The sequence below is a fragment of the Mobula hypostoma genome, chromosome 23, assembly GCF_963921235.1.
Source record: "Mobula hypostoma chromosome 23, sMobHyp1.1, whole genome shotgun sequence".
NCBI classification, from domain to species: domain Eukaryota; kingdom Metazoa; phylum Chordata; class Chondrichthyes; order Myliobatiformes; family Myliobatidae; genus Mobula; species Mobula hypostoma.
The window spans coordinates 39,992,200-40,015,113 of record NC_086119.1 but is presented as its reverse complement, the minus strand read 5'-3'; the positions used below and the strand labels follow the sequence as shown (position 1 = coordinate 40,015,113).

The window sequence follows — 22,914 nt, the reverse complement described above, 5'->3', positions numbered from 1 at the left end:
TGCTTATTTTACTGAAAATACACACCATAGCACATTATACAAGTGTGGATAGTAATTTTGATCCAATCCAACAGGAAATTAATCAAGAAACTCCTTACCATGAGGTCTTTATATTTCAATTTTTGCAACAATCAAAATTTATAAGATATAAATAAATATCTCTTCATATCTACCTACCTCTTTGGGGTCAGTCACAGGTACCCATTTAAATATCCGCAGCGATGTGTCACCCACTGTCACCCACTTCTTCTCCCTGTGGAAATTCAAAGTAAATGAGCTCAATTTATAAAGGGTGCAGGACTCCTAAAAGTTTAAACAAGGTTCCAATCAGCAAGAAGTTCCAAATAGCATTCAGCAGCTGTAGAAAGTCAACCCAAGAAACCATACAAAATAATGTCAACATATCAAAATTCCCAATAGAAACTTCTAATACAAAACTACCAAATCTGCTACATTTAAAAAAAAGCATCAAATGACTATATCAAAAAATGAAAGGTAAAACAAAATTCCAGTCATTTGATACTGATATTATAATTACTTAAGGAAGCTTAAACAGTAACCAATAGTTGTCAATGTCTGGATTCTAAAATATTCCACATACATCTTTAGCATGATTTATAATCTAGCAGTCATATGTTTCAATGCATACTGATTGTTGCAACACCAAATGAGTTATCTTTCAAATAAAACATTTACCTATGCTTACCACATCACCCATATTTGAAAGAGCAGAAATATTACCCTTAATGTATCATCTCATCAGTCAGGAGTAAGAAGGCAACTAAGAAAGTGACAGATGCCATTATCAGGCCATAAGACATACTGAAGACTCCCATTTTCAAAGTGTCCTACCAGAGCCTCAACAATAGTAACATCTTGTGGAACTGGTTCTACATATATATCAGATTCATACAAAAGGACTTATGTTCCAAATATGATGAAAGAACCAGTAAAACTGACAAAAACAATTATCAGGAACAATCAGGGTAAAATGATGCAGCAAAATACAGGTGTAACCCTCAGGTTTGGCTAACGGCTTACTCTAGGGTAAGACAGCCTCCGGCCCAACCAAACTTAAGAAATATTGTTTGGGTGGATGTTGCACGAGGTGTTCCCATTACAAATCAGTACCACGAAATAACAAACAGTACACAATATGCAATTAAAACGAATGAGCTTTATAAATCTTAATCTGACTATAGGGTTAGGAAAGAAACAAAAAAAGGGTCCATTCTCATGAAACAGTCTATTTCGTAACATTGGAGCTCACAGTTTTCCCGTCGGTCTGTTCTCCCTTGATTTTCTCCCTGGGCGTTGACTCCCGACCCCATTCCAAGTCCACTCCGTCCTGTAGTCTACGACTTCCCTGTTCTGGCATCTTCTCTCTCCATCTTCCGCAGAACAAAAGCCTGCGAATCCCTTCTCTCAGCCCCACAAGAAAGAAACAACATGCCTCTCATTGGACGGCACACATTGCAAAGCCCCCGTTATCTCTAGTCATAACCCAAACATTGCTGCTACATTAGCAGTGAAACATTACAGAGAGGCCATTACATTAGCAGTGAAATCTTACAGCGCATTACACTCTTCCCCCCACCAAATGTAGCCATGTCCTCATGACATTGAGATAATTCGCCACTGACCAGATAGTACCGATGCCCGGGTCATCTCGCTGAGCAGCTACCACTTCCCCAGAACTCAATTCTGGCAGCTAGTTTGTCTCCAGAGCAGTCAGGTTACAGTAAACTTGGGGAATGGCGTCATCAGAAGCTCCCAATTGATCCACCACTTGATCCTGCCCCTCCTTTCCCTCTGGCTTCACAGTGATGGCAAACTAACACATGCCCTTCACCCCGGGGCAGGAACGCTCTCCCACTCCTCATCCCTGTCCAGTCCTTCATGCGCCCATTGGGACAAAGCATCAGCATCAATGTTCCTGCTTCCCGGCCGGTACTTCAGGCTGAAATCATAGGCAGACAACGCTGCTAACCACCGATGGTCTGTGGCAGCCAGTTTCGCCGAGGTCAGGATATAAGTTAGAGGGTTGTTGTCCATCCTCACCTCAAACTTGGCCCCATAGAGGGAGTCACTCAACTTATCCACCACCACACATTTCAACACCAGAAATTCCAACTTGTGCATAGGATAGTTTTTCCTCTGAGGGCGACAGACTCCAGCTGACAAACGCAACGGGCCTCAACCCGGAGCCCTGATCTTGATACAGGACACCCCCTAAACCCTCTCAGCTGGCATCCATGTGCAGTACATACGGTAATCGGGGGTCCGCAGAAGTCAGCACCGGTGCTGAGGTCAGCAGCTCCTTCAGCGACTGAATGGCCTGTTTTGCATCCCACCTCGGTCCAAAGGGCTCGATGGGCTAAGATACTCTCCACCTCCATCCTTATTTCCCCCTCCCTTTCTTCCCCAAGGGAAGGTAACCACACAGAAGCTGATTCAACGGGTGACTCACTTTCATGTAGCCCATCACGAACCTCCAATTGTAACCACAGAACCCAAGGAATGAGCGCAGAGCGCTCACAGTCTGGTGTCTTGGCCAAGTGGTCACTGCCTCTATCTTAGCCAGATTTCTAGCTACTCCATCCCATGAGACTAAGTGCCCAACGTAGCTAACAGAGATTTTGCAGAACTGGCACTTCTAAAGGGAAAGTTTTAACCCTTTAGCTTTCAGGCGGCCCTGCACCTTCAGTAGCCTCGCTTCATGTTCTTTCAAGGCGGACCCAAACACTATGAGATCATCCAGATACACCAATACCTGAAGCAAGTTCATCTCCCCCACCGTCTTCTCCATGTTGAAGAGGCTCCCGATAAGCCCTGGGGCATCCTTTCAAACTGGAAGATCCCAGGGGACATATAAATGCTGTCTTCTCTTTGTCGGCCTCACTCATGGGGAACTGGTAATATCCACTCAAGTCCAGCACACTAAACTACTTCGCACCACTCAAGACAGATCAGTGCGTCTTCGATCCTCAGGACCATATACTGGTCAGGGATGGTGCATCTGTTCAGAGTCCTATAATCCACGCACATCTGTACCTTCCCATTCTTCTTTCGGGCCGCCTCTATTGGGGATGCATAGGGGCTTCGGGATTCAGTGATGATCCCAGCGTCCTTCAACTTATACATATGCCTTATACCACTGCAGGGTCCAGTCGCTGTGACCTTTCTCTGAACGGGCTATCCTCGGTCTCCTGGATAGTGTGACATATGCTCTTGGAACAACCCCCATCAAACCAGTTGGTGGAAAAGACACCTTCCAGCTTCAACATCTTCTCTACCAACCTCCTCTTCCAACCCACAGGAACTGGGAAGTCCCTGAAGTTGAATGACTCAGTGGTCAACATTCTCCCTTTTTCCAATAATTTCTACCTGGCTTGTCTCACAGGGACACAAGACGTTACCATCACCGGGAACAGATGTGCCAGGGGCAATCACTGCCATCCTGCTCGCCTGTACAACCTAGAGCTTCTGCAGTTCGGGCCTCACCAGTTCCCTCGTGGTCTTCCGAAGCGTCCACTAAGAGGGCCTCACTCTCAGGCACTCTGGGAAATTTGGGGGTCCCCATCACTCTGGCTACTTTCCCGAGCCATACTACCACTGGCTTCGACTGAGTGAACCACACAGTTCCTCATCTAAATTCAGTATCCGGTCCAATACAGCCATGCACTTCCTCAGAAGCAGCTCGAAACACCAGGTGCATGAACAATGTCCCCAGAAAGCTCTCGCCAGCTTCTCCTTGCAGGCCCTCATGAGCCTCTTCACAAGAGGGGTGTTGGTCTCCACCAGAATTGAAACACCACCCTTCTCAACAGGGCCAATGTATCAAGGGCCTCAGATACTCCCACATCGGCCTCCAAGAACTCCAGCTTCACTGACAAATAACCGTCATATGGATAATCACCAGCACTAAGCCCCCATGTCTCTAGTGCCCCGAATGGTGTCGATGGTAAATGCTTCAGATACCGGTTGTAAAACGAACAGTACAGCAATGTGACCTGTGACCCAGTGTCGAGTATGGCTTCAGCATAAATACTCTCTATATGTAGTGACACACTGGAGCATGGTCCCACTAAGCCTTCAGGAATAGGGCCTTTCGCTTTCGGGGGTTCCTTGGTATATTGCTGGGAACATGTTCCCCCAAAGACACCAGGCCATTCCCTCACTGTGTCTTCTCTAAGTTTTTCCAGCGACTCTCTCTGCTTATGTATCTGGGGACTCACTTTCCTTCTCGCGTTACACTGGCTGCTAGCAGCCCTCTGCATTGTTCGTCACCTTTGGGGATCCGTGTGTCCATCAGCTCCATCATATGGGGGGGGTGGGGGTGGGAATCACACCCGCTAATAACAGCCGAGACATTTCAGTTCTCAACTCTGCCACAATCTCCTCTACCGCTCCCCGGGGTAGGCTATCTGTGGTCACTTTACCACAGGGGACCACTACCGAGGGCCGTACCCTGCTGATGGAGTCCTCCGCCCCTCCGACACATCCTCCTCCCGTACCTCTCTGATCAGCTCAACTAAAGGGGGGGGGGGGGACGTCTTATGAGACTGTCGGAGACCCCAGGCAATCAGGTCGTAGGACTGGGCGCCCTAGGCTACCCGGTCCATTCTTAACTGATCCACCTCAGCCGCCTGACTGAACCCTCTGCGCTGCAAGCAATTTAGCGGCCTCTCTAGACAAAAGATGTAGGCAGAAAGCTTCTCCCCCTTCTCCTGACGCATGTTCTGAAACCCCGCCATGAGCTCCATTGGGCTTACTGTCAGGCCAAAGAGCTTTCCAGTGCTCACAGGTAATCGCTGACGGTTGCTAGGGGATACTGCAGCCTGACAGTTCTCACAATGTCAGCAGCCCGCCCACTCAAACTCTCAACCAATCTCTGTCACTTTATGTTGTCAGAGCACTGCCACTCATCAAACCACAGAGCTCTGCTCCGCCCAAGTCTCATACTCCTCCTCCCCTTTAGGGGTGGGCATCATTCCAGAGAATAAGCAGAGCCTTCCATAGCAGGGACTGTAAATCTGGGCATTTTTCCATTTATTCGCCAGAGAGATAAGGGCGGATATTAACTCAGAATTCTCACTCTTCCCTGGGGGGACATGGACTAATTAGACATTCCAAATATGATCACTCCTTCTCACTCCTCAGAAACGATAGAACCCCATCTTTGAAATCTCCGCCCCCCCCAGCTACGGGAAACTCGACTCCGCCACGTCAGCGCTGTGTGCGCCATTTTATCAAACCTCCACCCACAAACGCAACTTTAACAGCACTTAGCAGGTGAATTAACAATTCATCCAGAGTACGAATATCTGGTTCAATGCTCAGGGTTATCACACATCATCCAATGAAATCAATCCCAGAACGATACCCCCACAGTTGTAACCCTTAGGCTCAGCTAGTGGCTTACTCTAGGGAAAGACAGCCTTTGGCCCGGCCAAACTTAAGAAATCTTGTTTGGGTTGATGCTGTGTGAGGTGTTCCCGTGACATATCAGTACCACGAAATAACAAACAGTACACAATATGCAATTAAACAACTGAGCTTTATAATTCTTAATTTGATTGTAGGGTTAGTAAAGAAACAAAAAAAAAGGGGCCATTCTCATGAAACAATCTATTTTGCAATGTTGGAGCTCACAGTTTTCCCATTGGTTCATTCTCCCTCAATTTTCTCCCCGGGCGTCGAATCCCAACCCCATTCCAAGTCCACTCCATCCTGTTGTCTATAACTTCCCCGTTCTGGCATCTTCTCTCTCCATCTTCGACCGAACAAAAGCCCACGAATGCCTTCTCTCAGTCTCACAAGAAAGAAACAACATGCCTCTCATTGGATGGCACACATTCCAAAGCCCCCGTTATCTCTAGTCATAACCCAAACATTGCTGCTACATTAGCAGTGAAATATTACAGAGGCCAATACATTAGCAGCAAAACCTTACAGTGCGTTACACAGGGAAATCCTGGAGGAAAACCTGATGCAGTCTGCAAGAGAACTGTGACTTGGAAGAAGATTTGTTTTCCAAGACAATGACCCTACGCATAATGCCAAAGATACACAGGAATTGCTTAAAAACAACAAAGTTAATGTCCTGGAGTCAGAGTCCAGACCCCAATCCAATTGAGAATTTGTGAATGGATTTGAAAAAGGCTGTTCACTCACAATCCTCATGCAATCTGACAGAGCTTGAGCAGTTTTATAAAGAAGAATGGGATAAAAATTGCAATGTCCAGATGTGCAAAGCTGATAGAGACCTATCCACATAGACTCAAGGCTGTAACTGTTGCCAAAGGCTCATTTACTAAATACTGACTTGGAGGGGATGAGTAATTATAGAACATGGAATAGTACAGCACAGTACAGGCCCTTCGGCCCACAATGTTGTGCCGATCCTTAAGCCCTGCCTCCCATATCCCCCCCCACCTTAAATTCCTCCAAATACCTGTCTAGTAGTCTCTTAAATTTCACTAGTGTATCTGCCTCCACCACTGACTCAGGCAGTGCATTCCAGGCACCAACCACTTTCTGAGTAAAAAACCTTCCTCTAATATCCCCCTTGATTTCCCACCCCTTACCTTAAAGCCACGTCCTCTTGTATTGAGCAATGGTGCCCTGGGGAAGAGGCGCTGGCTGTCCACTCTCTCTATTCCTCTTAATATCTTGTATACCTCTATCATATCTCCTCTCATCCTCCTTCTCTCCAAAGAGTACAGCACTAGCTCTCTTAATCTCTGATCATAATGCATACTCTCTAAAATATGCAGCATGCTGGTAAATCTCCTCTGTACCCTTTCCAAAGCTTCCACATCCTTCCTATAGTGAGGCGACCAGAACTGGACACAGTACTCCAAGTGTGGCCTAACTACAGTTTTATAGAGCTGCATCATTACTTTGCGACTCTTAAACACTATCCCTCGACTTATGAAAGCTAACAGCCCATAAGCTTTCCTAACTACCCCATATACCTGTGAGGCAACTTTCAGGGATCTGTGGACATGTACCCCAGATCCCTCTGCTGCTCCACACTACCAAGTAACCTACCATTTACTTTGTACTCTGCCCTGGAGTTTGTCCTTCTAAAGTGTACCACCTCACACTTCTCCGGATTGAACTCCATCTGCCACTTCTCAGTCCACTTCTGCATCCTATCAATGTCTCTCGACAATCTTCAACAATCCTCGACACTATCCACAACACCATCAACCTTTGTGTCATCTGCAAACTTGCCAACCCACCCTTCTACCCCCACATCCAGGTCATTAATGAAAATCACGAAAAGTAGAGGTCCCAGAACCAATCCTTGTGGGACACCACTAGTCATAACCCTCCAATCCGAATGTACTCCCTCCAACACGACTCTCTGCCTTCTGCAGGCAAACCAATTCTGAATCCACCTGGCCAAATTTCCCTGGATCCCATGCTCTCTGACTTTCTGAATAAGCCTACCGTATGGAACCTTGTCAAAATGCCTTACTAAAATCCATGTAGATCACATCCACTGCACCACGTTCATTTATATGCCTGGTCATCTCCTTAAAGAACTCTATCAGGCTTGTTAGACATGATCTGCCCTTCACAAAGCCATGCTGACTGTCCCTGATCAGACCATGTTTCTCTAAATGCCCACAGAACCTTTCTCTAAGAACCTTTTCCAACAGATTTCCCACCACAGACGCAAGGCTCACTGGTCACAACATTCGCCTCCCTCCAATCCTCTGGTACCATTCCCGTGGACAACGAGGACATAAAGATCCTAGCCACAGGCTCAGCAATCTCTTCCCTCACCTCATGGAGCAGCCTGGGGAATATTCCATCAGGCCCTGGGGACTTATCCATCCTAATGTATTTTAACAACTCCAACACCTCCTTTCCCTTAACATCAACATGCTCCAGAACATCAACCTCACTCATATTGTCCTCACCGTCATCAAGTTCCTTCTCATTGGTGAATACCAAAGAGAAGTATTCATTGAGGGCCTCGCTCACTTCCGCAGCCTCCAGGCACATCTTCCCACCTTTATTTCTAATTGGTCCTACCTTCACTCCTGTCATCCTTTTGTTCTTCACATAATTGAAGAATGCCTTGGGGTTTTCATTTACCCTACTCGCCAAGGTCTTCTCATGCCCCCTACTTGCTCTCCTCAGCCCCTCCTTAAGCTCCTTTCTTGCTACCCTATATTCCTCAATAGAGCCATCTGATCCTTGCTTCCTAAACCTCATGTATGCTGCCTTCTTCCACCTGACTAGGTTTTCCACCTCACTTGTCACCATGGTTCCTTCACCCTACCATTCTTTATCTTCCTCACCGAGACAAATTTATCCCTAACATTCTGCAAGACGTCCCTAAACATCAACCACATGTCTATAGTACATTTCCCTATAAAAACATCACCCCAATTCACACCTGCAAGTTCTAACCTTTTGCCTGATAATTTGCCCTTTCCCAATTAAAAATTTTCCTGTCCTCTCTGATTCTATCCTTTTCCATAATAATGCTAAAGGCCAGGGAGCGGTGGTCACTGTCTCCCCGATGCTCACCCACTGAGAGATCTGTGACCTGACCCGGTTCGTTACCTAATACTAGATTTAGTATGGCATTATGTTATCAAATATTATATAATAATTGATTACATAATCAATTATTTGTTTAATAACTGTAATAAATTTAGATCAACTTGTAGAAATTTGTTTTCACTTCAACATGAAAGACCTCTTCTGTTGATCTGTGTAAAAAGAAAGCCAAATTAAATCCACTGTGATTCAATGTTGTAAAACAATAAAACATATACTTCCAAGGGTGGGGGGGGGGGTGAATACTTTTTATAGGCACTATAGATGACCCCACTCATGTCTTATCCTGGGAGGTCCCTATATCTGCATCTAATGTTCATGTCAAAGCCATTAAATCTTTCATGTGTTTACTATAAATGCTACCTTTTGCTTGAGTTCGGAGGGTACCATTCCAGTAGAGCAATTTTTTATGTAATTATACAACGTGCATCAGAAAAATATTATGGTTCAGCCAGGTTCTTGTCAAGAAAGAAGAAACGGTCTAAGTTGATGGAATAATATGTACTTTATGTGGTTATATCCCTTTCCATGTAATTGGTCAGGATCTTGTTATTTGGGTTATGTCTTTCCTGCTATGAGACATACATGGACTTTATCATTACATCCCTAGTCTCAAAGTAAACAGGACATTTCAGAAGGAGTTAGTCTTTTTTCAATTTTATCCCCGTTTTATGGTGTTGCAAGAAGTATAAGGAAGATTAAAAATGTTGCTGCAGCTTTAAAAAGAGCAAGCAATGACACTGCTGGCACCCTGGGTAAAGTAACAACAGAGTAGTCACTATGCACAAGATGGTTCTTCAAAGTTGTATGGCATTAGATCTTCTCTTAGCAGTTAGGGATTGGGCGGAGGGAGGGGGAGAACATGTGCAGTTATAGGCATGAAGTGGTGTACTTACATATCTGAAATGTCTGAAGACATAACTGATTTGGCTGATCATATTCGTAAAGAAACAATTAAAATACATCAATCTGATTAATAGGATTTCTTTGATTGGATTCAATTAAGTCTACAAAGCTGGGGTTACTCCAATGTTCTGAGTCATATTTGTTCTGACAAGCCTGATCATAACTTGCATCTTTTTTACTTGTATAAACACAATCATTAAGAGAGTAGTTCAAACCCATGCAAGGATGCCTACTTACAAAACCAATCTACCTATCAATGACATAATCCTATGAATACCCTTTAATATTTTTGTAACTTCATCTTCCCCTTTGCTACTAGGCTCTTGCTCCTCACTATCGCCCCTTCATCATTCATTTGTTGATTTTTTTTAAAGCGCTTAGTAAGTATAGCCATAAGCAACAAGTTTTGTGTCTCATTCTTTACTTCCGAAGAACCTTAGATCAAAAACATCAAGATCCAACAGTAGGGCATGCACAGTGAATGACAGGGCACCAAGTGTTGTGAAACAGAGGGACCTGGGAGTACAAGTGCATTGAAATCAGCCACACAACGAGAAAGGTATTTAGCTTGCTGACCTTCAGTCAGGGCACAGAGTTGTGCTGCAGTAGGGATATTGTGCTGCGGTTGCACAAGTCACTGGTGAGGCTGTTCTTGGAGTATTGTATACTGTTTTGGTCATCATGCTACAGCAAATACATTGGAAAGGGTGAAGTAGTGATTTACAAGGATGCTGCCTGGACAGAGGATCTGAATTACAGGGAGAGTTTGGCCATTCCGAGCATTTATTCCTTAGAACAAAGCAGAGTGAAGGACAACCTCAGAAATTTACAACAGCATGAGGGTTATGAATAATATTGTCTCCCAAGTTTTTAAAGTCCAAAACTAAAGGGCACAGATACAAGATAGGAAAGAAGAGAGGTTTTAAGATGACCGGAAAGGCAGTTTCTTCACACTGAACCTGGAATGAGCTGCCTGGAATGAGCTGCCAGAGGAAATGGCCAGAGCGGGTAAAATTGCAACATTAAAGAGGCAGTTAAATAGGTATGTGAGCCAAATGCAAGCAACTGGGGCTAGCAGGGAGGTCGGCATCACTAGTTGGGCCAAAGGGCCTTTTTCCATGCTGTATAACTCTGACTTTAAAAACAAGCCAGGGACCTACATTTCCATTATGCAAGAACACCAAAAAGAATCCAATACCAGCAAACTGGTCTGTTAGAAACCATTTTCCCACTGACAACACTGCTTACTGATTAGAATTGGAAATTGGTTTCTTATTGTCACTATGAAAGCACAGTGAGAAGCTCATCCTGCATACTGTTCATAACGATCAAATCATTACACAGTGCACTGAGGTAGAACAAGGTAAATCAATAACAGAATGCAAAATATAACAGCTACAATGCAGTGCAAGGAAGCAATAAAGTGCAAGATCATAAGGTAGATTGTGAGGTAAAGAGTCCATCTTTTAGTACAAGAAATCTGTTCAAGAGTCTGATGACAGCAGAATAGAAGCTATCCTTGAGCCTAGTGATACATGCTTTCAGGCTTTTGTAACTTCAGCCCAGTGGGAGAGGGGAGAACAGAGAATGTCTGGAGTGGGGTCTTTGATTATGCTGGCTGCTTTACTAGGGCAACGAGAAGTATAGCCAAATTTCTTATTCGTTTTGTTTTAGAAATAATCAGCTCAGTCTTTATTCCATGAAATGCAGAATACTGAGACATGACCTTATAGAGGTGTATAAAATCATGAGAGGCATAGAAAAGTTGAATTCAAATAGTCTTCTCCCCCCTCCCCCACCCCCAAATTGGGAATCAAGATCTAAAGGACACATGTTTAAAATGAGAAGGGAAATAATTAATAGAATGATGAAGGGGGGGGGCAACCTTTTTTTAAAAAAAATATACAGAAAAGGCAGTGTGTCTATGGAATAGACTGCCAGAAGAAGCAGCTGAATTCCACATCTCAGAGAACTTTCACAAAATTTATTAGAATCTTACACTCAACAGCTTGTAGCATGTATGTCATGGCTGTGACATTGCTTGCTGGTCAATGGCTTTCAAAACTATCCTCTAGGATTGGTACAAAAGATAGAGACGCAAATAAAGAAGCAGGATTGACAGAATACCTCAATGCCATATGCCTAAAGCTGTGCATAAGATGAGAAACTCAGATTTCTCCAATTCAAATAGCAAGCTTGGCCACTTTACCAACACCGGAAAAAAAAAGAATCCCTACCACTTAGCACAGAGTCAATGAAAATCCATCTCCATTCAGAATAAAAAATGTTGAAGGACAATAAGTTATGAATGGGGTGACCAGTGAATGTTACCACAAACTCTAGAATTGTCATGGGCAACTAAATCCTTCCTTCCTCATAAATAGTGAAGAAGGAAGACATTGTACTCGATGTCCTGATTTTAAAAATAAGTTATCACACCAGATGGTACCTATCTGAATTTCAGAAAACATGTTTTGTTTCTCAAGCATTTCGCCATAATCCACCCATGGAAAAATGCTGAAGGAAAGAAAGAAACACCATGTTGCAACCTACTTTGCCTCGCTCCCAGCATCAAAAAAGCCTCCTAACAATAAAGCAAATTAAGGCTAAAATCAAAGAGTGGGAATAAACAGAACCTTTTCTGGTTGACTGCCAGTGACTAGTAGTGTTCCACAGAGTTCTGTGTTGGGACCTCTTCTTTTTACATTATATGTCAAGGACTTGGATGATAGAATTAAGGGCTTTGCAGCCAAGTTTGCAAACGATATGAAGATAGGTGGAAGGGCAGGTAGTTTTGAGGAAGTAGAAAGGCTCAGAAGGACTTAGATTAGAAGAATGAGCAAAGAAGTGGCAGATGAAATACAGTGTGGAAAAATGTATGGTCATGCACTTTGGTGGAAGGAATAAAAGCACGGACTGCTTTTTAAATGGAGAGAAAATTCAAAAGCCTGAGGTGCAAAGGGACTTGGGAATCCTTGTGCAGGATTCCCTGAAGGTTAGTTTACATTTGCCTTCCTCACCACAGACTCAACCTGCAGTTTTAGCTTTCATTTCAAGAGGGCTACAATATAAAAACAAGGATGTAATGTTGAGTGTTTGTAAAGCATAGGTGAGGCCTCACTTGAAATATTATTAAGAGTTTTAGTCCCCTTATCTAAGAAAGGATGTGTTGACATTGGAGAGGGTTCAAGGAGGTTCAAGAAAACGACTCCAGGATTGAAAGGCTCGTCATATGTGGAGCATTTGATGGCTCTGGCTTCTACTCACAGGAATTCAGAAAAGTGAATGGTGACTTCATTGAAACCTATCAAATGTTGAAAAGCCTTGATAGAGTGGATGCAACGAGTATGTTTCCTATGGTGGGGGAGTCTGAGACCAGAGGTCACAACCTCAAATGGAGGGGCATCCTTTTAGAATGGCGATGTAGAAAAATTTTAGCCAGAGGGTGGAGAATCTGTGTAATTCATTGCCACAGGTGGCTTTGGAAGCCAAGTCATTGGGAATAATTAAGGGTGAGGTTGATAGATTCTTGATTAGTCAGGGCATGAAGGGATAGGGGAGAAGGCATGAGATTGGGGCTGAGAGGAAAATGGATCAGCCATGATGAAATGGTGGAACAGACTCAACAGGCCAAATGGCCTAATTCTGTTTCTATATCTTATGGTCTTGTGTTTGGTGGTCTGTATGGATAGCTATCACACCAAAAGAGAGCTGAATGTACAGTTAGGAACAAGGAGGGAGAGAAATTGCTGGAAGTTAGAGAAATCAATATTCCTTCCATCAGGTTGGAGGCTACACAGGCAATACATGAGGTGTTACTCCTAAAAACCTGAGATTGCCGTCATCATGGCAGTAGAAGCCACAGACAGACATATCAGCATGGGAATGGGAAGTCAAAATGAAATTGGTAGCCACCAGGAAATTCTGCCCAGTGGCAACCTGGGTTAGAGGCATGTCTGCGTGTACGTGTTTAAGGGTGTGACAGTGAGGTTGGGAAAAGAGTTGTTTTGCTGTTGTCATCTTGTTTTGTTCTTGTATTGTTCTGCTGAACATTGTAGTCATACTACATTTGTTAAAGTTGAATCTGAATAAAACCCGGGAGACCAGCTTCTTATAGTTACATCAGTTTATTGTGCACCCTCCTGCAGGAGTTTGAGACCCAGTTGTCAGAGGGAAGGCACGTAAGTACTGCCACCACCCAACAAGTGGGCCCACTTAGTCAGGTTACAGCCGTATATTTATACATATATTACTGTTGCAAGATGTTATTAGAACTGGTACTCCCACCAAGTCTGTTGGAGCAAAAAGATAAGACAGTCCACTAAATCAAGGTTTTAATTACAGATGGACGTACTGTCCAGTCCTTATCAGCTATTCCCTTTGCTAGGCACTGACTTAATTACAGACGGATATTTATTCCTGTCCTTGTCGATGAGTCCTCCCCCCCCCCACTCAAACGAAGGTACAATGTTATCAAACTCTCAAGGGAGAACTAGTATAATCCAGTTTTTTTAGCTAACTGCTGAAGACAGAGTTTACTTCCATAGAACACTACAGCACAGAAAAGCTTCAGTTCAAGAATTCTTATTCAGTCCCAATTAATTCTTTTAGCCAGAGGTTACATAGGTTCAAAAGGATTTTTTAATATCCTCAATTCCTCACATTGGTGTATGGCAACACTTACAGGCTGCTCCTTCAACATCCTTCGGTGTGTTGGTTGTTAACGTAAATTACATTTCACTGTTTTGATATACGTGATCAATAAATCTGAATTGGCCTTTTGTGAGAAACAGAACAAAGATGCTTGACAAAGCAGTCCCCAATCTCTGTCAAGTTGAATTTATATTTGTACATTTTTCTGCTATCATGCCATCCCAAAAATGTTTGAATTGTTATATCATAATACATAGCTATCAAAGATCTTAGAAGCATCTCAAGAACTTCAGTTGTGCCCTTGGGGCACCACAGTCAGGATGCTCAGCTACAACAGCAATCAAAGCATCACAAACTCAAATACCTACCAGGGTTTGCACTCTGCATTACACATAGCTCAATATTTTAACAAAACACAAGTGAAAGAGTAAGACCATATTGGATATATCAGGAAGGTTAGAAGAGGGGTCCTTTAATTAATCTAAGTAAAATGACCATAAGACATAGGAGCAGAATTAGGCCATTCAACCTATTCATATATGCTTCACGTATATAAATAAAATAGAAAGGTGGCTAAGGGGATGGCTTCTTGCATTTTGTTTAACCACTTTTCGAAAAGGAACACCGTATTTCATTAGCTTCTGATCATGTGCCTCAAGATCTTATGCAACCTGCAAAGATTTCCATAAGTACTTAACCATCTGAGATGCATCAGTATGCTATGGGCCCTCTTTTCCACATCAAAAACTAAAATACAAGTATTGGCATTATTCCAGAGTGCATTACATGGGCAGACTGCAGAATAAGAGAGTCACGCAAGGAACCTCTAATGAGACTGACTACAATGGCTGGGACCTAAGTATCACAAGATAAAATCATTCTTCAAAGCTTTCTTTTCTAACACCCAAGTTTGCCACCCTAATTATAAACAGTACTAAATCTATTTGCTTATGAAAGTATTTTTCCTTTTAAATTTTAAGTCATGCTCGTAATTCAAGCCCCATTTCTTGCCACCAACCTCAGCTCAAATACCTTGGGTTTAATGAGTGTGGAAAATGCAGAAAAAGAATTGGTGAGCAAGGATGAAATTTAATATTTATACAATGTCTGAAATTGTACATTTGAAATTTCCACTGAGATTCTTTACTTGGGCAACTGCCCACAGTGAACAGTGTAAATATACAAAGAGACGAATAACAGTAAAGCTGAAGGAGATGTTTCAAAAGGAATTTTCTAAATTTTCATAAAAAAAGGTGGCCAGTGAAATTGCAAATAAAAAGAAAAAATAATTAATTTGTTGAATTAAGTTTATTGTTCCAGTATTTATAATAGAAAATAGTATTCCAGTTAACGTGGGAAAAATATAAAGGATACTAATTCAGCAGGGTTAAATCACGAAACAAGGATGAAGAAAACAATGGCAACTGGGGCCACAGAACCAGATGGTTCCCTTCACAGAACTTTCAACAGAAGGAAAGAACAATACAGTTACTAACTGTAATTTTCCAAAGTTCTCTCAAATCAAGAGCCATTTGGCCTATCGAGTCTGCTCCACGATTCCATCACGGCTGATTTATTATCCTCCTCAACCTCATTTTCCTGACTTCTCCCTGTGACCTTTGACACACTTCAGGGTCTTTTTACCCTTACAGTTCCTTAGCTCTATCTGCAATGATTATCACCTTCTGACACCATTTCAATAATTTGATTTCATTTTTACGAACAGAGCAACACCAACCCTCCACCTTCCTACCTGTCCTTTTAATACAATGTGTTTCCTTGGACATTATCTCCCAGTTGTAATTTTCTTTCAACCTACATCATGTCACTCTGTAACTGTGCTACAAGTTCATCTAACTTATTCTGTATACTACACGCATTCAAATACAAGACCTTCAGCCCTGTATTCAACTTTCGGAATTGATTAGAGAACTCCAGGTAAAAGAACCCCAAGGTGAAAGTGATCATAATATGATCAAATTCACACTGAAATTTGAGAAGGAGAAGTTAAAGTCAGAGTATCAGTATTACAGTGGAGCAAAGGGAATTACAGAGGCATGCGAAAGGAGTTTTTCCAGAATTAATTGGAAAAGAACACTGGCAGGGATGATAGCACAGCAGTAATAGCTGGAATTTTTGGAAACAATTCGAAAGGCACAGGATATATACCTCCCAAAGAGGAAGAAATATTCTAAAGGCAAGATTTCACAGTAAAATAAAGCAAAAATTAGTGGAAAGCTAGAGGATTGGGAAGCTTTATTACAAATCAACAGAAGGCAACTACAAAAGACATAAAGCAGGTAAAGATGAAATACAAAAGTAAACTAGCCAATAATATTAAAGAGGATACCAGAAGTTTCTTCAGATACATAAAGTGTAAAAGACAGGCAAGAGTGGATATCGGACCACTGGAAATGGCGGACCAACTGAATGAGTACTTTGCATCAATTTTCACTGTGAAAGACACTAGCAGTATGGTGGAAATTCCAGGAGTCAAGAAGTGTCTGAAGTTATATTTTCTTGGGAAATAAAGGTCTGAAGGTAAACCAGCTAGTGTACACCCCAGGGTTCTGAAAGAGTTGGCTGAAGAAATTGTGGAGGCATTAGTAATGATCTTTCAAGAATTACCAGATTCTGGAATGGTTCTGGATTACTGGAAAACTGCAAATGTCAATCCACTCTTCAAGAAGGGAAAGAGGGAGAAGAAAGGAAACCATAGGCCAGTTAGTCTGACCTCAGTGATTGGAAAAATGTTGGAGTTAATTTTCAAGGATGAGGTCTCAGGGTACTTGGAGGCACATGATAAAGTAGGGAAATTCTTGCCTGACAAATCTATTGCAATTCTTTGAAGAAATAACAAGCAGGATAGACAAAGGACACTCAGTTCATGTTGTGTAGTTGGATTTTTTGGAAGGTCATTGACAAGGTGCCACACATGCGGTTGCTTCACAAGCTATGAGCCCATGGTATTACAGGAAAGCCTTTAGCATAATTAAAGTAGTGGCTGATTGGCAGGAAGCAAAGAGTAGGTGTAAAAGGAGCCTTTTCTGACTGCTTGCTGGTGACTAGTAGTCTTCCACATGGGTTTGTGTTCAGACTGATTCTTTGTGCGCTATACATCTTTGATTTGGATGATGGAATTGATGGCTTTGTTGCAAACTTGCAGATAATGTGAAGATAGGTGGAGGGGCAGGTAGTTTTGAGGAGGTAGAGAGGCTACAGAAGGACTTCCAACAGATTAGGAGAATGAGCAAAGTGGCCGATGAAAAACAGTGTTGGGAAGTGCATGGTCTTGTACTTTGGTTAAAGAAATGAAAGGGTTGACTATTTTCTAAATGAAGAGAAAATACAAAAACTGAGGTGCAAAGGGACCTGGGAGTCCTTATGCAGGATTCCTAAAAGTTACTTTGTAGATTCAGTCTGTGGTGATGAAGGCAAATAAAATGTTAGCATCATTTCAAGAGGACTAGAATAAAAAGCCAGCATATAATGTTGAGTCTTTATAAAGCACTGGTGAGGCTTCACTTGAAGTATTGTGAGCAGTTTTGGGCCCCTTATCTAAGGAAGAATGTGCTGAAACTGGAGCAGGTTCAAAGGAGGTTCACAAAAATGATTCCAAGGTTTAATGGCTTGTCATATGAAGAGGGTTTGATGGCTCTGGGCCTGTATTCACTGGAATTCTGAAGAATGAGGGGTGATCTAACTGAAACCCAACAAATGGTGAAAGGCCTTGATAGAGTGGATGTCAGGAGGATGTTTCCTATGGTGGGAGAGTCTAAGACCAGAGGACACAGCCTCAGAATAGAGAGGTGTCCTTTTAGAACGGAGATGATGAGGAATTTCTTTAGCCAGAGTGTGGTGAATCTGCAGAATTCTTTGCCACAGGCAACTGTGGAGGCCAAGTCTTTATGTTAATTTAAGGCAGAGGTCGAGAGATTCTTGATTGATCAGAATATGAAGGGATACGGGGAGAAGGCAGGAGATTGGGGCTGAGAGGAAATTTGGATTAGCCATGATGAAATGGCAGAGCAGACTCGATGGGCTAAACAGCCTAATACTGCCCCTACATCCTGTGGTCTTACGAAGCAAGAACCTATCAACGTCTGCTTTAAATATCCTAATGAATTGGTCTCCACAGTTATTTGTGGTAAGGAATTCCAAAGATGCACCACACTCTGGATAGAGAAATTCCTCCTGATCTCTGTCCTACAGAGATGTCCTTCTATTCTGAGGCTGTGACCTCTGGCCCTAGACTTCCCCACTCTAAGAAGATAAGACGATGGCACATTCAATTGCAGTGGCTTCTACGGGATCAACCAAAGGTGATGGTCCTTTTTACTTTTTTTTTACCATCGCAAGAATGCTGTACATTAAGAACTTGAGGTACTGCAGATCTACCTCATTGGCAAATAGCTCGTTGGCGGAGAAACCGAAGGATCTGGACTTGGTGCAAATCATGCTGCTGCCTGCGGCAGAGGTATCAGACGAGTTGGTGTACGAAGGAGGTGTGCAGTCTAGCAGCGAGTGATTGGCTTGATCACTTCTCTTGTGATTGCAAGACCCTGTTAAGACATTGTTAACATGGAATGCTGCAAGTCCGAGTCACTAATTTATTAGCAGCTGGTGGGGGAGCTGTGTGGTCTGGGCTGTAGCAAGGACTAGGCCTCAAGCCACAGTGTTGCCTATTTACAGCCGTCCAGGACAGAGGCGTCAAAGTCAGTGCACTCCACCGGAGGCAGTATGGCACAGCATCCAAGCAGGATTCAGTGCTGCCCCCAGTGTTTGCTCAGTAGAAGACAAGCTATATTGTGTTCAACTGCAGACTCCTGCATCATTCATGGACTCAGGGTCTTGGACTATGTTTTTATGTTTGACTGTACTGTACTAGTATCTTTTATGTGCTTGCTGTCTGATATGTGCCTTGTGCTGTGTGACTGTTGGTACTGTGTTTTGCACCCTGACCCTGTGTAAAGCTGTTTCGTTTGGCTATATTCACAGATATTCATGTGTGGTTGAATGACAATTAAAGCTGAACTTGAAATATAGAATATATCCTCTCTGCATCCACTCTGTCTATGCCTTTCACCATTCAAAAGGTTTCAGTGAGATTCCCCCTCATTCATCTAAACTCTGAGTAGAGGTCCAGAGCTATCAAACACTCCTTTACGTTAACCTTTTCATTCCTGGGATCATTCTCGTGGACATCCTCTGTACCCTCTCCAATGCCAGCACATCCTTTCTGGATAATGAGCCCAAAACTGCTCACAATATGCCAAGTATGGTCTGACCAATGCCTTATATAAGTCTCAGCATTACATCCTTGCTTTTATATTCTGGTCCTCTTGAAATAAATGCGAAACTTGCAATTGCCTTCCTTACCACCTGTCCCTCACCTATCTTCATATCACCTATAAACTTGGCCACAAAACCCATGAATTTTGACATACAACATGAAAAGAAGCAACTCCAACAGTGATCCCTGCAGAACACCACTAGTCACCAGAGGCCAACTAGAAAAGCTCCCTTTGTCGCTACTATTTGCCTCCTGCCAGTCAGCCATTCTTCTATCCATGCTAGTATTGCTGCAGTAATACCATGGGTTCTCATCTTGTTTAGTAGCCTCATGTGCAGCACTTTGTCAAATACCTTCGGAAAATCCAAATACACAACATCCACTGACTCTCCTATGTCTGTCTCAAAGAATTCCAACAGATTAGTCAGCCAGGTTTTACCCTTAAGGAAACCATGCTGACTTCATCCTATTTTATCATGTGCCTCCAAGTACCCCAAAAGGTCATCTTTAATAATAGACTCCAACATCTTCCCAACCACTGAAGTCAGACAAACTAGCCTATAATTTCCTGTCTTTTGCCTCCCTCCCTTTTTAAAGAGTGGAGTGACATTTGCAATTTTCCACTCCTCGGGAACTATTCTAGAATCTAGTGATTCTTGAAAGATCACTACTAATACCTCTGCAATCTCTTCAGCTACCTCTATCAGAACCTTGGGGTGCAGATCCCTGGAGGATCAGAAGAATCTTGGGGTCCGAGTCCATAGGACACTCAAAGCTGCTGTGTAGGTTGACTATGTGGTTAAGAAGGCATATGGTGTATTTATCTTAATCAACCGTGGGACTGAGTTTAAGAGCTGAGAGGTAATATTACAGCTATATAGGACCCCAGTCAGACCCACTTGGAGTACTGTGCTCAGTTCTGGTCACCTCCTACAGGAAGGATGTGGAAACTATAGAAAAGGTGCAGAGGAGATTTACAGGGATGTTACATGGATTGGGGAGCATACCTTATGAAAATAGGTTTAGTGAATTTGGCCTTTTCTCCTTGGAGCAATGGAGAATGAGAGGTGATCTGATTGAGGTGCATAAGATGATGAGAGGCATTGATCGTGTGGAAAAACAAAGGCTTTTTCCCAGGTCTGAAATGGCTAACATGAGAGGGCACAGTTTTAAGGTACTTGTAAGTAGGTACAGAGGAGATGTCAGGGGTAAGTTGTTGTTGTTTTACACAGAGAGTGGTGAGTGCATGGAATGAGCTGCCAGAGCCAGTGGTGGAGGCGGATACAATAAGGTATTTTAAGAGTCTCTTGGATAGGTACATGGAGCTTAGAAAAATAGAGGGTTATGGGTAACCCTGAGTAATTTCTAAGGCAAGTATATGTTCGGTACAGCATAGCGGGCCGAAGGGCCTGTATTGTGTTGTACATTTTCTATGTTTTTATGTTTAGATCATCTGGTTCATGTGACATATCCGTCTTCCAACCTTTCAGTTCCCCAAGCACCTTCTCTTTAGTAAGGGCAACTACACATACTTCTATCCCTCTCTCAAACTTATGGCATAATGGTATCTTCAATCAGCAGTCCAATACCCACTCTTCTAATAGCTGAAAAAACTTTTGGTATCCTCTTTTATATTATTGCGTAGTTTACCTTCATTTTTTGTTAGTTGCCTTGTTTTTTTTTACAAAGCTTCCCAATCCACTAACTTCCCACAAATGTTTGCTTTATTATATGTCCTCTTTTGCTTTTATGCTGTCTGACTTCCCTTGTTAGGCATAGTTGCCTCATAGTCCCTTTCAAATATTTCTTCTTTGGGATGTATCTATACTGCACCTTCCAAAATGCTCCAGCAAACTCCAGCCTTGCTGTTCTACGGTCATCCTGCCAGTGTCCATTCTACTCAACTTTGGCCAGCTTCTCTCTCATGCCTCTATAATTCCTTTTACTCCACTATAACACTAATACATCATCTGATCTTAGCTTCTCAGAGAGATGCAACTTCACCTCAACAGAGGTTAAATTCTAAAGCATGGTCTGATTAGAGTTGGCCATTCAAGAATGAAGTTGGAAAACTATTCCACACAGTGAAGATGGCTCAAGTTGAAACTCTCTTATGTAGCAATGGTGCTAGTTAACCGATTAAGATACCCAAAAGTTTCAGACTTACATGGGGAACAATTATAAAAACAGAAAATGCTGGAAACACTCAATGAATACAGTTTACCTGCTCATTATAATAGAAAATGCTTGAATACTTTCCAATTTTCAGTATGTATATATTTTTTAAAGATTAATTTATTGGGAAAAGAGGTGTGCGTTGCCTTCAGGTAACGATGGGACAGGCTCAAGAAGCCCAATCTCTCTCCTATGCATGGTCACGAAGATCATTTCTATAGAATGAAGGCTGCATGGTAAAACGACTGCCAGCGGTCTGAAGGAGAATTCAGGCCTGTGTGAAGGGGCTGCTCACTGCGACCGACTCCACGGCGAAAGTCCGTGTGTCGGGACGCTGCCCGATAAATCAAACCCTCCCCCCTCACCGCGCCCCCGCCGAGCTGCAGCAAGTCCCACCTCCCTGATCTTTTTTGTCGGCACAGAGACGCGGTTACCACGGAACCTGCAACGCAATTCCCCTTCTTATTGGCCAGATCAAACGTCAGCCACATATATCCGACACGTCACATCCGGTGTCACTTTCCCTTGCTCCCGCCCATGCCCATCTCTTGCCTGAATGAGAAAAGTATTTATCGGAAACCTGCTCACCATTTTCGGACTTTCTCTATCGCGGCCATGACCTTTTTGATGTCATCTTTGGCTCGGCTGCGAGTCTCCGCTCTGACCGACCGGCCCGACATCTTTTCATCCGTTATCTTCTTCGTAAAAAAACTTTATTCGGGTTCCCGACAAGCGCGGTCCAATCCCACCCACGGCACAGCCATGCGCATGCGCCCGGCAACAGCCTGACGCAGATCGGGCACGTGGATGGCGGACGTCATCACGACCTTCCCGCAAGGTTATTTAAATATTATAATCATTGAAGGGCTTGAATCCTGGATTTATCCTTATACAATAACCGGTTTATAGGGCCTGTATTACATGGCTAATATGTACTTTGCACAAATAGAGAAATAGGTGATAATTAGAAAGTGGAGGCATTCAGAAAGTGATGGAAAACTTGGTCCGAAACTTTTTCTTTAACTCTTACCATCTTCCTGAAACTTGTTAATATACGCTAGAAAATGTGATTATGAGTATTTAAGAAATAACATCTCTGTCCAATAAATGATACACCTTAAGATAATTATCCAATTATTTTAACCTGTTTATTATAACTACCGCATAAAAATTTGCATTAGTTGCAAGTTGTAAACCAATCACAAACAAGAGAAAATCTGCAGATGCTGGAAGTCCAAGCAACACACACAAAATGTCGGAGGAACTCAGCAAGCCAGGCAGCATCTATGGAAAAGTGTACA

The 22,914-nt window shown here is 42.9% G+C and overlaps 1 protein-coding gene across 3 annotated transcripts in view; it reads right to left on the bottom strand.

The window, feature by feature from the left end:
- The window catches only part of LOC134336760 (B-cell CLL/lymphoma 7 protein family member B-like), a 38,804-nt gene extending 16,420 nt beyond the window's left edge, over positions 1 to 22,384 (bottom strand). For all 3 annotated transcript variants that reach the window (XM_063031205.1, XM_063031206.1, XM_063031207.1), the window contains exons 1-2: positions 22,202 to 22,384; positions 178 to 253 (exon numbers count right to left, since the gene is read on the bottom strand). In XM_063031205.1, coding sequence (XP_062887275.1) covers positions 178 to 253; positions 22,202 to 22,293 — 168 coding nt within the window. In that variant the 5' untranslated portion in view covers positions 22,294 to 22,384. The remainder of the gene's footprint in view (positions 1 to 177; positions 254 to 22,201) is intronic.
- Positions 22,385 to 22,914: the final 530 nt, after the last annotated feature.